The following is a 15,619-nucleotide window of genomic DNA, read 5'->3' on the forward strand; positions in this document are numbered from 1 at the left end:
ATTGCATTAATCATTAATCATTAGAGTGAAAACAGATATTTATTTATATTCTTTTTTTTTGGCGAAACTCGGCAGTGAAGAGATAACGGCAACAACAAATAATAAATATTACATAAAAACTTCGAGCGGCATTGATTTGGCAAAACAAGAAGTTGGGTTTTCACATTAAAACATACCCTGTTACATTTGAAAGAAATGTTTTAAATACCGTGCCTCACACTGCCAGAGAAGAGTCTGAAATAATATCTACAATTATTTTTCGAATTCATTGCACCCCTGCCGTTTGACTACAGAAGCGTATCTATTTATACGCGGTACTAATAAATACTGTTTAATGCTGTTTCTGTAGAGTCCGGTTCCATGTGTACAACATGAGAACCCCTGCAGGTTTGTGCACCTCAAGACAAAGAACGGGTGTCTTTGATCGATGGATTTATTTATAGCTAGCTCAGCTTCAAAGCAACCTATATTCATCTGCATGTTCATTATGTGCCTAAAATGGCCAATTATTCCATCAAAGGCGTGTGCAGAGGACTGGGCCACGGATCCCAAACAATCATATGACAAATTAGCCAATTAAACATGTTTGATGTTTCTCTCCCCTGTAGTGCTGACTAAGAGGTTGACCATGCAGAAAAATTTCACTAATACTCACAAGAGGAGTTCCTCAAAAAGATAGCACTGGACGTATCTACAATTACAAAATACAATTTATTAAAAGGATGAGAAATTTAAGGACCAAATATCTGAGATCCACAGCAGGTTTTTATCACTGTTTTTGTCTTTAATTAATTTTTTTTTCATTAAATATAGAGTGTGAATTAAACTACATTTAATTCACATTTGGTTTGACCTCACTGTTTCCCTCTTACCCTCTAAAACTTTCCGACAGGTTTGCAATTCTATATAACTCCTTAAAAACTCTTTAGGCTGTTGATGAATTGGCCAATTGAATTCTGTTGCAGGTTTGTTGACTTTAAGTGATTGGACTCCAGTCTGCACAAGATGGCTTTCCATTAAAGTATTGGTTGAAAGCCCTTTTCCTGCGCAGGCCATCATCCTGAAAAGTTTTCATCTTATTATTGCTCCCTGCATTTTGTTCCTCCTTTGTTTCCACCTACTTTGTCCATCGTGGATATGAAGCCTTTGAACAATTTGGCGAAATAAAAGTGAACAATAGCTGCCAACATCGCTTGAAGCAATGTGCTGTGAGTAAGTCATAGATGCAGAGAAGGAGAGTGTGTGGATGGGAGAGGGTTGACTGGGTTGCAGTGTTGTGGGTGTCTTCTAATATCAAAGCAGCGACTTCGTTCTATGTTTAGTGCAACTCATCTGACCCAGTGACACGACAAAGGTGTTGGATATTCAGGTGCTGGACAATACAAAAGGAGCAAGGCATCGGTGTAGGGGAAGAAAAGAGAAACATTGCTGCGTAATACAAGCTGATGGCCATCTTTTCTCATTGGCCTCAGGAAGGAAATCTGCTCTAAACAATTAGCAGAACAGAATGCTGTCATTAACAAACTATGTTATCTCTGTGCTTTAGACTGGAAAATGTAATGTGAGTTGTTTGTTTTTTGCCAAGCAATCCACTGCAAACTAGCAGGATGGCTGTTATTAGAGACATAATTAATGGGGGTATTTTTGCTTTGACGTCAAACTTGATTTGCAAGATTGATTCTCTGTACCTTCACAATGAGATTTTTGAAACAGCTGAAGAACTAAACCTGGCAGTTCATTTATTTTTTACCTTTGAAAGAGCAGATGACAGAAGGAGTCTGACCATACACAACAATACACTACAGCATTAAAACCACTGACAGGTGAAATGGATGCCAATGATTATCTCAGTATGATGCCATGTTCTGCTGGGAAACCTTCGGTCCCGACATTAATGCAAATGTTACTTCGACACGTAGCACCGACCCCATGACAGTGTCTTCCCCCAGTAGGACAATGCATTCTCCCACACCTCAGGAATGGCTCAAGGATCATGACCAAGAGCTTCACGTGTTGACCTGCTCTCCCCACTACCTAAATCCCAATCTTATCGAGCCTCCATGGGATGTACCAGAGACCAATCAACCAACACACACAACCCACATAGCTTTAAGGAGACACCACCGACAACCCCAGCCAGACACACAGTACACCTTTAGAGGTTCAGTGTCAACATCCTGATGCGGCCTACAAAATGAGACATTTTACGCACTACAGGAACGTTTGGGCTGTTTTTGAGTTGAGCTATGCTGTTTTCTTCGGTGCAGGAAACAACAATAACCTGTAAGTAGCAACCTACCACTCGGAAAATTTCAAGCTTTTTGTGCGTTTTGTTGGGTGGATAATTCATTGTAATCACAGTTCTCGCCTCCCTGCATACAAACGTTCCACCAAAACAATTCCACCTGCCACTTTTTTGAGTGCACTCCGAACCCTAGTCCTTCATTTAGCCACAGCCCATGATGACTTTGGTTTAAAGAAAGTGTGTTTTTTCCCTTATAGCACCATGATAGTTGACTATTGTGGTCTGCGCTGGCAAAGTGAGACTAGATTGCACTACCTTCACACCGACTGCAAGAACTGTCCCTATAGAACTTCAGTCAGGGCAACATCGCCATCTTTAATGTAAAATTCCACATATAGGATAACATAACAAGCCCTGATTTGTTCTTAAAGAACTAGAGTTACGTCCAGTACTTATGTAGTTTTATGACACATCTGGAGTTAATGTTGCAGTCAAATTTGTCACATCTTACAGTGGAATAAAAAGAGAAAGGCTGATTTGGAAAGTTCAGGGGTTGTTCCTATAAACCTTTGCATTACCATCAGTTCCTGCTTTCAAAACCTGCCAAATATTAAGCAGGTGGTTTTCATGTTGCTGCTCAATGGTGTCTAATATGATCCCTTTCAGCAAATTTGCTCAGTTGTCAAGGAACTATAAGTGTTCAAAATGACCATCATTCGGTGCAAACTGCATTTGCTGGTCCAGCTCCTGAGTAAGTGGGCACTGAGTGGGGATTGTTTAATTAAATGAAAAACTGTAGTCCAAAATGACTGTAGAGTGTATATCCTCATAGAAATGAGCTTTAGGCTGTCTCGCAAGCAGTGAAATAATCTCCACAAACTCATCATGACATAACCAAATGTTTAATGAGAAAAAAGGATTCATTGCATCAGCTAAACGATGCCATATTTCGGTGGCCAAGAAGATATTATTAGATATTATTGATAGAGCTTTAAAATTCCTCTGCTGACTTGGTGTACTATATTATAGCTTTTTTGCCTCTTTATTGGGAAATTGGAGTGGTTGAATGCTGCAGTTAAATCAGTTAACTGCCCGGCACATATAGTGCGGTTCACATCAAGGCTGTTGATTTTAGTGAGGGATTTTTTTTTTTTTTTTTTAACTCACGGCTCTTTCAGTTTGAAGGAGGGTCTGTCAAAAGCAGAAATGACTGAGCTCACAGCCAATATGGCAGTTTACACCATACATCAGAAAACATTCTGGTTCCTGACAAACCTTCAGCAAGAAAAATGCATGTTGGGGACATAGATGAAATGCGTTACCGTTCGGCTGACCTGGATCCATTTGCTCCTCCCTACTGATGGTCAAAGTGAGCACTGTGTGAGAAAGAATGAAGCAAAGATTGATGAAAATGTACCAAAGTAATGGCATATGCTTCCTGCACATTAAGTTGAGGGTCTCGCAAGGCTGTTTTTTTTGTTTGTTTGTTTTTTTTGGGAGCACACTTTGTAATAGATTAGGAAGTTAATTTCAGCCATGACAGCAAAATGTGGCTTAATATTTGGCTGGAGTTCAATGGCACTGGAACAAAACCAGACAACATTTGGAGATGTCATGACACTCAGAAAAGATGTGTGTGGGTAGGTGAACGCTGTGACAAAACAGTCCAGTTTTCCATTCCTGCTTGTGAACCTGAATGTTTTATGACCCGATCAATAAAGGCTGCAGAGTATGCCATATGTAGGGCAGCAGATCTATTGGAATTCAACTCTTTATAGTTCCCAGCTATGAGTGGAGTGACTAGATAGATGATAATAGAGTCCTTTAACCTAATGCTGACCTCACTATGGGATGAAAAGCAGGACTCTAGAGGCATTGTGATAATCAGAGTGTTCCCGCCAGTCAGTATAAGGATCTGCTATACACTCTGAGTAGAAGTAGCAGATGGTGGGTGTGTGTTTGCTTCCATTAATGTCTCTAATATAATACTAGCCACTACACAAAGTGGAATAGAGCCCTGTACGTCTTTAGAGCACAAAACAGACTCATGGCACACTATTCATGAAATGTTTCTCGGGAGCCGAGCTTCACTGGGGAGTGAAATGAACCCGCTGGCAGAGATATACACTAATATGCTGAGTTAAGGAAGCAAACATTTTCTGAGTGCAATGGCTCTTAGTGGGTAAAATGTCAGTGTCATTATTCTGTAGTTGTCAGCAGATCAGCTCTCTAGTACTCTACGTTCAAACATGCTGTGCCAAAACAGCACATAATGAGAAAATTATTACTCACAGTTGGCAAAATACTTCCAACTCAAGGTCAGCCGAGTGACCATATTTCACCTCGTTTTTGGAATCAGCCAAAACTGTACTATGCTCAGTTTTACACATTGGAAGCAAAAACTGACTGCTATTATTGGGAAAAAAACTGACCATCAATTTTAAAGTATTTTTTCTTGTGTTTATGCCATTGAATTGTGGTGAGAGTGAGTAAAATGGAGAGAATAGTGAAGGGGAATGGAAGTCAGGAAATGGGAGAATTCTTCCAGCAGTAATCATCCATGACTCAGCGAGTTTACTAACCTGCCAGCACTGAAAGGCAGTCTGACTAGTTCAAACATGTAATAATACCTACATTTATCTAGTTAATTTGCTTACAGAGAGACAAACATGCACACTCGCATTCACACGTATGGTCAATTTAGAGTTACCAATTAACCTCAGCATGTTTTTAGACTGAGGAAGCCGGAGCATCCAGAGAAAACCCATGCATGCACAGGGAAAACATGCAAACTCCATGCAGAAAGATCCCTGGAAGGCGGGGATGCGAACCAGGGATCTTCTATAGCTGGAAGGAGAAAGTGCTAACCACCGAGCCCCATCTAACATTAAGTCTTGAAATCAACTAGAGATTCAACTCTACTTGAGGGATGTTCTTAACAAGTAATTTCCCTTTAAAAATTAGTACAATGTCATACAATTCATATTTAGGCTTGTTGGTTAGTCTTCAAGTAAGGAAACGCGATATATTGTGCACAATTTAATCAATGTTGTCTAAAAAAAATTATGTATGTGAAAACATTCATCACATTCCACAGTAACCAAACCATATAATTAATGCCCTTACACGATCCCAAAAAATATGACAACTCACTACATTTAAACTACTTTGCAGGCATTAATGTGGGCAGTTGTCTGCTAGAACTGCAGCCCTGACATGTGACACAACATCTAGCTGGCCTTATTGCACATCATCAAAATGAAAGTATTTCATTTACCCGACTAGTATCTCAGGTGGCGACTAGCATAACTAACAACCATTTAGTTAGTTATTTGCAGACATCCCCTCTCCAGATCTGGGACATGTTTCCATGCTTGCTGTAAAGCCCCTCATCAGAGTTCGGCCCTACCATGAAAACAGCCTATTCCCCCGTCTGTCTGCTGTAGGCCAAATATAGACCTGCAGCGGTGTTGATTTTATGTCTCGGCCTAGGTGTGTTCAGCCCCTGGGTCACTGTCCTCTATCATGTCATCAACAAGACCTGCCACCGAAGGAAGTAAGCTCTATGTAATCAACTCTACTGGGATCAGATTGAAAAGAACAACAAAGCCTCCTTATTTTCGCTATCTGCCCCTCTTCTCTTTTCTCTCTGTCCGGCTTGTGTGTCGGTCTACCTCCATCTCAGTGTCTTTGGGTGTGTGTTGGCATTAAATGTGTTGGAACAGCATCCTGGATCTTTAGGAACAAATCCATCCATTTTCTCTCAAAATGACTAAAAAAAACAAAAACAGTGATACTTTAAAATAAGTTTAGAAACTGGTTCTCGTGATTTAACAGGAGCTCCAGTTTGCCGTGCCTTAGACAATGCAGATGTCAAGATAAGTCTTGTGTTTCACATTCGCTGTTATTAAAAATGAATATGATCCATCAGAATGTGCCAAACAGCTACAGATCTAACAGTGTTAGATCAAAAGCTCAGTAAACTGGGAGTTCTCCAGTTTTGGGGGTAGTGTAGTATATAGCAGCAGATGGCAAAGAGGCAGAGAGTCTTTATCGAGGAGATTTCGAAGCCCTGAGCACCTCCTTAGGTTTCTGTAAGCCAAGTGAAGGAGAGGAAAGCGGGAAGGGCGAGCCGGGTGAATGGAGTAAAGTTTGAGTAAAGTCTCCTGGATGATAATGACTCCATTCAAGGTAAGGGAGGAGGGCAGGGGTGGCAATACATCAGAGATTAAGACATGAGGAAGATCAGCAGTCCCCGTGAAAGATGAGGGGGAGAGAATTACACCCGCATGCAGGGAGGAAACAGTGGTGACAGAGACTGAATGAAGGGAGGGAATCTGTCTTGAGCTGCAGCACAGACACAGAAAGTTAACAAGTGACACAGAAACAAAGTCAGATTCCCAAAGAAATCCCGTTGTACAGAGACTTTCCTTAACAGAAACATTACAACATTGAATTTATTATATCTCCCATCAACTTCATTCATCATTTGTTTCTTTAAGCCCCAATCAGAATATGTTCGGAATGTAATGATATCTTTGTTGCCGGAACTTAACAAGAAATATTAACACAAAGAAGCAACAAAAAAGGAAGAAAAACGCTGATTATGAATAATTTTGTTGCTTCCTGGACACTGACACTCACCCACTTGTTCTTAGGCATAATTAAAACCTTCACAAGCTTCATATTCACGATCTCAATAGAAATATTCAGTTGACTTATTGTTTTTTTATTATTATTTGTCCAGATATTGTTAGCTACTGTTTCAAATATTCAGCCACTGGCCAAACACTGCCAATCCGTTTATCACGTCCAGCAGCCACTTTGACATGAGACTAACCATCATTTAGAGACCCATTCCTTGTAGAAATTGGTTTGGCTAGTTTCCAAAAACTTGACTTCACTTTCACTGCAAGAGTTGGTGGAATTTATTTTTGGGTACAACGTGAAAAACGCTCAGTACACTGTGTCAGCGGCACATCAGACAGGCCGGCATAACAGAAAACAAATTGCAGCTTCATGATATCTACTCGAAAGATTACGATTCAAAGATCAAGAACGGCTAATAAACGCAACCTGTGGTCAGACTCTGTTTTCAATATTGGTTGAAGTCTCCTCTCTGTGCCTGGGGTCCGCTGTGAGTGTTTTGCATTCGTATCATCCTGGGCAGAGAAGCTGCGAGGGGGTTGCGACTCCACTGCCCAGATATCCATTTCGGATTCAGTCAGGTGTTGCGGCAGTGACACCTCTAGTTGCTCTTAAAGATTGCAATCAGTGACCTCTGATTTGGGTAACCCAGTTGTCACGCTGTGCTGTCTTGATGTATTGTGAGCCGTGGCGCTGCCCAGGACCCTGGAGACGGAGATGGAAAAGCCGGGAGAGGTGGTGGTGGGGGGGGGGCAGGTTCAGCTTGGCAGAGATGGGGCAGCTTCAGCAGGGTTGACTCTAGCTATTCCGCTGAGCCACCTTTTTCTCTATATAAATAAAACAGTAGTGCTTTTAAAGGGGCTGTGTAGGCGGCAGGGGGTGGGGGCTTCACTCACAGTTATGGCCTCAGAGGACAGGGTGGAGAGTTTCTTTTTTCTCCCTTATTCTACTGTGAATTCTAGGAAGATTGATCGTGTATTTGCAGCACTGTATAAGACCACAAACAGACCGGGACAGTGAAATAACATGAGCAGACTTTTGCATGTCGAAGAACTGTTTCTTTCTGAGCATTCTCCGTCATTGAAAAGTAACTTTTCACGAGTGCCACCTGGATTTATAGTGATAGCTCATGCAGCAGCTGTTCCTCCATGCTGTTAGGCACAGTGTTTGCACGAATGGCTCCAAACTCCCGGTGCACAGAGGAGCTCGACTCAGGTGCTTAGAGAGCAGAGTTTATCCTCTATGCAGTACTCAAGATATTTCCCTATATCCTGATGGCATCGCCGTTTCAATACTCACACGTCTGAAAAAGATGTGTGAAATAGTTACTTTGAAGCAAACATTGCTTTTAGGCTTCATGCTTCATCAAATTTGCTCATCTCGAGTGTACCAGCATTTCAATTCTGATGGGTGCCGTCGTACCCAGGAGAGTGCCATTATGTTCTGGTTTGAACGCAGAGTTTTGTTGTTCCTCTTGTGGTTTTCCACTGTGTGCTACACAGTCAGACTGATGAATTTGTGATAGAATGATAGAATCCTTCTATCATGGACTCAAGCGTAGGTGCAGCAGTGATATTAATCTGTAACCTAAAGAAAAAAGCAAGTAAAGTCTATGCATTTGAGTGATAGTTAAGGATTTTACATTATGTAAAATATATTGATATATTTTTAAGTGAACATTCAGCTTCTTTGGCATGATGCTGTTTTACTGCATTATTATATAACATCATGCTGTATGTATATTGTATGACATAAACAGGACACAAAAAGCACTGTATTTAGATGACATAACATATTTATAGTGCGTTTACTGAATATGGGAAGAAGAATGTTTGAAGGACACTGAAGTTGAAAACGTGAAAATATGTTCACAAAGAAAAGTGTCGGATTTCGCAAGATATACTAACATTTTTGTAGATCATGGTTGTAAATGTCTAATAGCCCGTTGGTTCATCAAGTTGTTCATTAACGTGCACATATTTGCTGAATATTTCCTCAAAGTATGAACTACTTTGAGTGAAAAAAATACTGAAAAGAGTCTGATGTAAACAGCCAGAAAATTCCAGCTTCCACCAAGACCTAACAGTTCTTTTCACCATGTCACTTCAGTCAAAGCCCCTTCTGTTTGTGCCTCTCTTCCAATAAAAACACCAAATGAATGGGGAAAAGGAATATCAAGGTCAAGAAAATACGTACTGCCATATCGCTGCTTGAACTAGATCTGGCACAGAATATAGATTCTTTCAATGGCACTCAAGTTCTCAGATCATTAAGCGTTTCTCTGCCATATTCATGACAGATAGTATAAAAAGCACCAGCACTCCTAGAAATGCAACATGACCGCTGACGGCTCAGTTGGGGATTTGGATGTGTGAGGCAAGTGATGGTTAGCAGCTCGCTGTGAGGAGCAAAACTCAAATAGTCCCGCAAACTGACTTCTTTCCAATGCCACAGAGAGTTTTTTTCATTTGTATAACTGTAACTGTAAAAAACTATAATAAGAAGCCTACAAGCAGCCCTTTCAACATTACATATTCCATAAACTGTAAAACAAAGAAAAACTGAATCTTCCAAGTTAAATTGTTATAGTAATAAAACAAGTTTACCATTAAAGTAAGATATGATAGCATCTGTAGCTGCAAAAGTTTTGATAACAAAACTGTACACTAACAAAACAGTAAAACCATACAACTGTGTTGCATGTATGGACAAGTTCTTCTTACATTTAAATTTCATTATAATTTACTGCATAATAATTATAACAAGAAATCACTCAGAGAGTGCAATACTCCACCAAGACTGCTCAGTTGTTGTATGATTTCTGACAGATAAGTCCCGATATGTCCACAGGAGTGGATTTGTAGTAAGATCGCAATCATATGATCGTCAGCAGGCAGCTGATGTAGCTGTGCTGCTATCTCGCAATGATACAGAAATCTTTAACAAATCTGTCGATCCAGACTATAAGCTGCATCACTGCCAAAATCTAATCACTTGGTCCTTGTGTCATTTCTGACCTTCCCTGAAAATTTCATCCAAATCTGTTTGTCCGTTTTTGAGTAACGTTGCTAACAGACGGACAAACGTACGCCGATCGTCACATAAATCCGCTGCGTTCCTTGGCAGAGTAATACTAATCAAAATAAATGAAATACATTTAATTCTAATAACCAAACGTATTTCATTTAAACAAATCATTTGGTCCCAATTAATAAAGAACATTTGAGTAGTTTTCAGGCTGGTGCATTTCCTCCATGTGGATATTTTATCCCCCACATCATATGAACAGTTTAAGGCAATTAAAAAGAGGCAGACGCTTTTCATGGTTGAATGTGGACGACCTCGTGCCTCATATGGAGCCAATATGACCATGAGAGACATGAGACATTTGTCGCATGCAAGGTCACTGAGCAGTCAAACAGTAAAGCAAACCATGACAGGTGATGTCCTTTATCTGCTGCTGCCAGAATCAAGTGTGAAGTTTTCCATGAAACTACCACCACATTTTCACAAAAAGCCACTCATTAAACAATAGCGGCAGATTAACAGTTGCTCTAAAAGGATACTATTAGTTTGTTGGGTTTTTTTTCACGAAATAATGAAAGGAATAGTGGCATATTGAGCATAAAAGCTCCTGTGACTAGATGAGAAACTTTAATAGCCTGACTCCTCATGACCCAAATTAGTAACATCAGCTGCTTCCCACAGAACCTTCTGTCCATGGAGAATGTCATTTGTTTCATCCATGAATAATATTGACGAAAGCAGCATCCTAGTAAAGTGTTCTATTCCAGCACAGTTACCTCTAATTCAACAGGGTTTACTCAGCTTGTAATGGGATGCTGCAAAAAATTAAAAATTAAAAAAAAAGACAGTGTTGTTAGTATGTTAATAATAAACAGACTTTAGATGACACTAAAAGAGTAAATTTTAGGATTGCAGCGACGGAAAAGGGAATATTGGGTCACACTTTGTCATCAAGCAGTAACAATTTCAAGCAAATAATATACTGTCCGTTGCTGCATGTAACTCCTCTTTCTAACATGAATTTAAATTTCAGCCAGTCCTCTTGAGGTTGTAACAGCCTGTAGAAAGTCTTCTTTTAGAGCGGCTTATATGAAGGTCACACTGTAGTGTTGAATGTGTGTGAAAACTAACAAGTGCAGAAAACACTTGCATCTAAGCGTGTTTTTTAGATATATATTCTTGTGAAAATCACACTATTCTGTTGTCTGTGCAGAGTCTATGTCCCATAAGTCATTTCACGTGTCATCAGGTAGAAGAAGCAAAGATGAGGAACTGCTGCTGATTTAATATCGTAAAGTAAAACAGAGTGCCAATTCTTGCTGTGTATATTTTTAATACTGAACATTTTTAGCATCAATAACATCAACACTGCTTACCTCAGACTATGAGAAATGCAAATTACAAAATATATTTTGTCTTCTCTGTGTTTAGCTGGGTCTCCCACACTAAACTCCAACAGCAGCTCATAAGTTAAGTCTTAAAGGTGCTATTGTGAGTGTCCTCTTTTCACTATGCTTTGTTACTGAAACATATTGTGTGCATCCTCGAGGTCTTTTATTCTTAAGCCCTTTTATATAATACCATTTTGTTTACTTCTGTATTTGCTTGCGATCTTTTTCTTCCCCACTTTTGTTGGCACAGTTGTATGGTCCCCCCCCCCCCCCCCCCCCCCCCCGCTGTTAACACCACCAACTGTTGATCACAAGAATAGCTTGAAGCTGGCAGGGAAACTCTGTGCCACGTTGACCTCTTGCTTGAACACTGTCCATGTTTGGTTTGTGTGATCTGTGTGCATGAATATGTAATGTGTGTGTGGTGCAAACAAAACAGGGATCCACAACATTTTTCTCCACAGTGGTCAGAAACTACAAAGGGCATCTTGTGTTTGGTGTGTAAGACTGCAGTTTTCCTTCACTGGTATCTGACCCGATCATGATCTGTCATCTAAAGAAATCAGAGATGCACACAGTCAAAGAAAGAGCATCTTTTACTGGTATTCAGCAGGAAAAAGCACAAGCTTCCGTCTGCTCTTCCCTCGTATTTCTATTACAGTTTGGTAATACTGAGTCTAGAGGCGGTTTGTAAAATCTCATAGCTGCCGTCCTGTTTTTCTGTGTCTCGCTGTACAATAGCACAGTGACAGAAAAAGGCTGATGATTCGACTGACAGCACAGAGTTGGAACTGGGAGCTTCTCAACTGGTGATTGATGATTTGAATCCTCAAAGTTTATAGGCAAGCCCGGGTTTGTAAAAGGAAAGGATGATGGATAAAATGACTAAATTAGTTTTTGCTAGCTGAGTGATTATCCTACCGCTTACATAGAGTAAGCAGACATTTTGCATTCTGATATGTCCTATTTAGCTCAAAAGCAATTTAGGCGGTTGAGACACTCACAGAAAAGTTTTACCAGACTGAGAATTTGTCTGGATTTGACTGAAAAACACACAATTTTGCTCAGTCATTCCTTGTTCACTCAAGTAAGGATTGCTGGCTTAGTCAGTTTAACAAATGATACTGGCTGTTGCCTACTTGTTGCCGATACTCCTCTGTGTAGACGTGTACTGTCTGAATAATTGGGGATGTGTACAAGCATGTGTGAGCATCGTATTTACACACATACACATATGTGTGCACACATGTGCTAGTGCGTGCTCCTTTGACGCAGGTGACCTTCATATATCCCTAGGGTACGCCAGCAGCCAGCTATCTTTTATTCATTTTGCCATTTGTGACCAAGGCAGCTTCTCTGGCACTGGCACTTGTCAAAACAGACCCTGTTCGGAGATATGCAGCTGGCTGCAGTCTGTGCTCCAACAGCTGAGGCAGTTTCCAGGGCAAGTATTAAACTTGCTGTTTTGACTCCCAAGAAATCACCACCCACTCTCACTGTTTTGACAGGCAAAGCAAATTTTGTAATTCAGTGGATTCTCTACTTGGTTTGTTACCTGCTGTGGCTGGTAGAAAAGTCCTTAGGAGCCACCACCGTTCCTGTTCACACCCTGCTAGTTGCAGGAAGCCTCAGACTGAGCGTGTAGCTCCAACATCTCAGTTTGTGTCTCACAGACAGGTGTACCTGCTAAAACAAACTGAAGCATTGTTCCAGAGCCTCTTGCTCATGTTTAATTCTCTCCACCTGGCAATGCAAGCTCTCCGTTATCTTGGGCTCCAAGTTAGCAGAAAACAAAGACGTACAAGAGTCTATTTCATTTTTAGATGACATTTCTACAGCCCAGAAAAAAATTTCAACCCCTTTAAAATATCACATATAGAGTTAGATGACAAATTTAAGGAAAAACAAACCTAAACATTTTTAGTAAGTTTTGAGAAGATTTTGGCAGCTTGTTGGCATTCCATCTCAATCTCTGAACTCTACTGGAAGACCAACATCCATACAAAAGATAATCCATCATTTAATGTTTTGATAATTGCAGTGCAGATCACAATCTCTTACATGTTGGTCTATAATCTCCCAAAGCTGGGCATTTGGAGACTGCAAAGTTAACAGTAGAGCATACATTCTTTTCTTACTCCTTACAGTCATTCATTTGGCCCTTGTGACCTGTGTGGAATAGGAATCCACAAACACTAACCTTATTAATCATCTTTTTATCGCTATGCAAGATGGACTGACAGATTAGAAATATGGGAAAATATTAATGGCAACTGCCCTGAGTTTAATGTATTGTAATCAGTATTTAGACAGAAAAAGTTCTGTGTGAAAGAATGCATGAAGGAATCAGCATTTGTTTAAATGTTTTCTTTGATTTATCATCCATTTGAAGCTGACAGCATTTGGCACCATTTAAGTTTTTTCCCCTCCAAGAAAAATAGCATTATTTACAGAAGCCTTAAAGCTCAGGGAATCTGTCTGTAATCATTTAAATTTACAGTGAATTGTACTGTTTGCACTCTTCCTTGGGAAAAGAATATTATACTGCCTCCAGTATTCTTTGAGTTCAAACCAAAAAGAGGCTCATAACTGTTTTCTCTGTCACAATACTAAATATTGCATAAATGCCAGGAATAAAGTTTCTACACCTTGGGGACGTTACAAGGTCACACAGAACTGAGATGAAAATGAAAATGTCTTCATAGTGTCTGAGCAAAGCCCCCTGATTTCCCGAGCAGAGTTAGCAGAACTTCTTCCGGCCTCTCATACCCAGATGATGGTTGGCGTCAGAATTACATCAAGGGTCTCATTTAAATGCGCTCTGATTGCTCAAGTTGTTCTGCTAAAGGAATGCTGGGAGACAAAAATGAGATCCCATCCATGTCATCATGATGCGTCATTGGATTGTGCTTAACCAGTCATCAGCTCTCAGTGAACATCCAGTTCCACCGAGCAGAGATCTCATTACCACGCTCATTCTTGCCCGATCATTTGCAACAAAGTTAATTTTTTCTTGCAGAATACTTCATGTAGAAGCTATTATTACATATTTTTCCTGAGTTGGTGATCACACCATATGTGGCAGAGATGTCAGCGTCCTCCCAGGAGATTTGAAAAGCATCCCAGCGAACACAAAGTTTTTCTTGTTAGCTGGTTGACATCAGTTAATATAACCGTTATTAGGGAGAAACACTTCCAGATCTAACAATGAGAACTTGATGTGACATATGTCAGCCTCCAGTTCTAGTCATTATTTTCTCTTTGGCTCCACTCTACTCCGCCGAACCTTTCATGTAGTGGAATTCTTTGATCTAGAGCCTTTGATGGTGGATTGTAAATACAACACCATCATGTTTTCTGTTGCTGTCACGGTTAGCTCTTGACACCTGTGTGATGGATTTGTTCGTCAGTTTCTTTGTGTTGACGAGGCTGCTGCTTTCTTAGTTTGAGGCAGTGAAATGCCGCGTGTCTGTCACTGCTTGCGCTTCCCTTGGGAAAATAATCCTTAGCATTTGTTATTGTGATGCAGACAATCATAGACATGCTCAGATTTGGGTTTTGCTGAATATAAACAGGAGCTTACTGTTTATTAATGTGAATCTTCTGGGGGATTCTAGTTTGAACAGGCGCTAATTGGCTGAGATATAAAACGCTGCATCCAGTGTTATGAATCACAACTTCAGTGTTTAATCATGGGCTTTTTGTAGCACCTTGGTGTCATTTCAAGTATTTACGTAATACCTGTTTTCAGGCATCTCGCTAACATTTAAATTATGTTTTTATTAATCCAAACAAGGTAAAAAACATTCCCTCTTCTCAGTAATTGCTCTAAGTTTGTGATAAACATTGTCTTTCTCTTGTAATCATGTCGCTTCTCTTTGTTCTCTGTATTTCCCAGATGACAACTGCAGACTGAGCGACTACCGCCGACTGAAAACCAAGGTGCTGGATTTGTACGACAAACGATACATGGGGTCAACCATCCATGGGACCCACAGAGACAACATGGTGGCCAAGAAGCAGCTGGTTGATATGATGTTCAAACGCTTTGATGCAGACAACAATGGTCAAATAGAAGCCAGTGAACTCTCACAGGTAAGGACCGAATGATGGGTTTAAACATTCCAAGAGATCCAAGAGATTTTAAACCTCTGGGCCCCAAATCCAGGTGAAGACATATTTAAAAAAAAACAGAATCACTGGAGTTCCAACTTTCTGACAGTCCTTGAACTTGTCAAATGTGTCTGTAGGTTACATTGAGAAAAAACAACCAAATCTTTGCTTTTAAATGATCTCATTTTAAAATTTA

General features: G+C 40.2%; 1 protein-coding gene across 2 annotated transcripts in view; it reads left to right on the plus strand.

Moving 5' to 3' along the window:
- Positions 1-15,619, plus strand: part of fstl5 (follistatin-like 5) — a 195,700-nt gene that overhangs the window by 84,032 nt on the left and 96,049 nt on the right. For both annotated transcript variants that reach the window (XM_022202159.2, XM_022202161.2), the window contains exon 5: positions 15,209-15,405. In XM_022202159.2, the coding sequence (XP_022057851.1) occupies positions 15,209-15,405 (197 nt within the window). The remainder of the gene's footprint in view (positions 1-15,208; positions 15,406-15,619) is intronic.

Source organism: Acanthochromis polyacanthus, chromosome 10 (genome assembly GCF_021347895.1).
Source record: "Acanthochromis polyacanthus isolate Apoly-LR-REF ecotype Palm Island chromosome 10, KAUST_Apoly_ChrSc, whole genome shotgun sequence".
In the NCBI taxonomy this organism is placed as follows: Eukaryota; Metazoa; Chordata; class Actinopteri; family Pomacentridae; genus Acanthochromis; species Acanthochromis polyacanthus.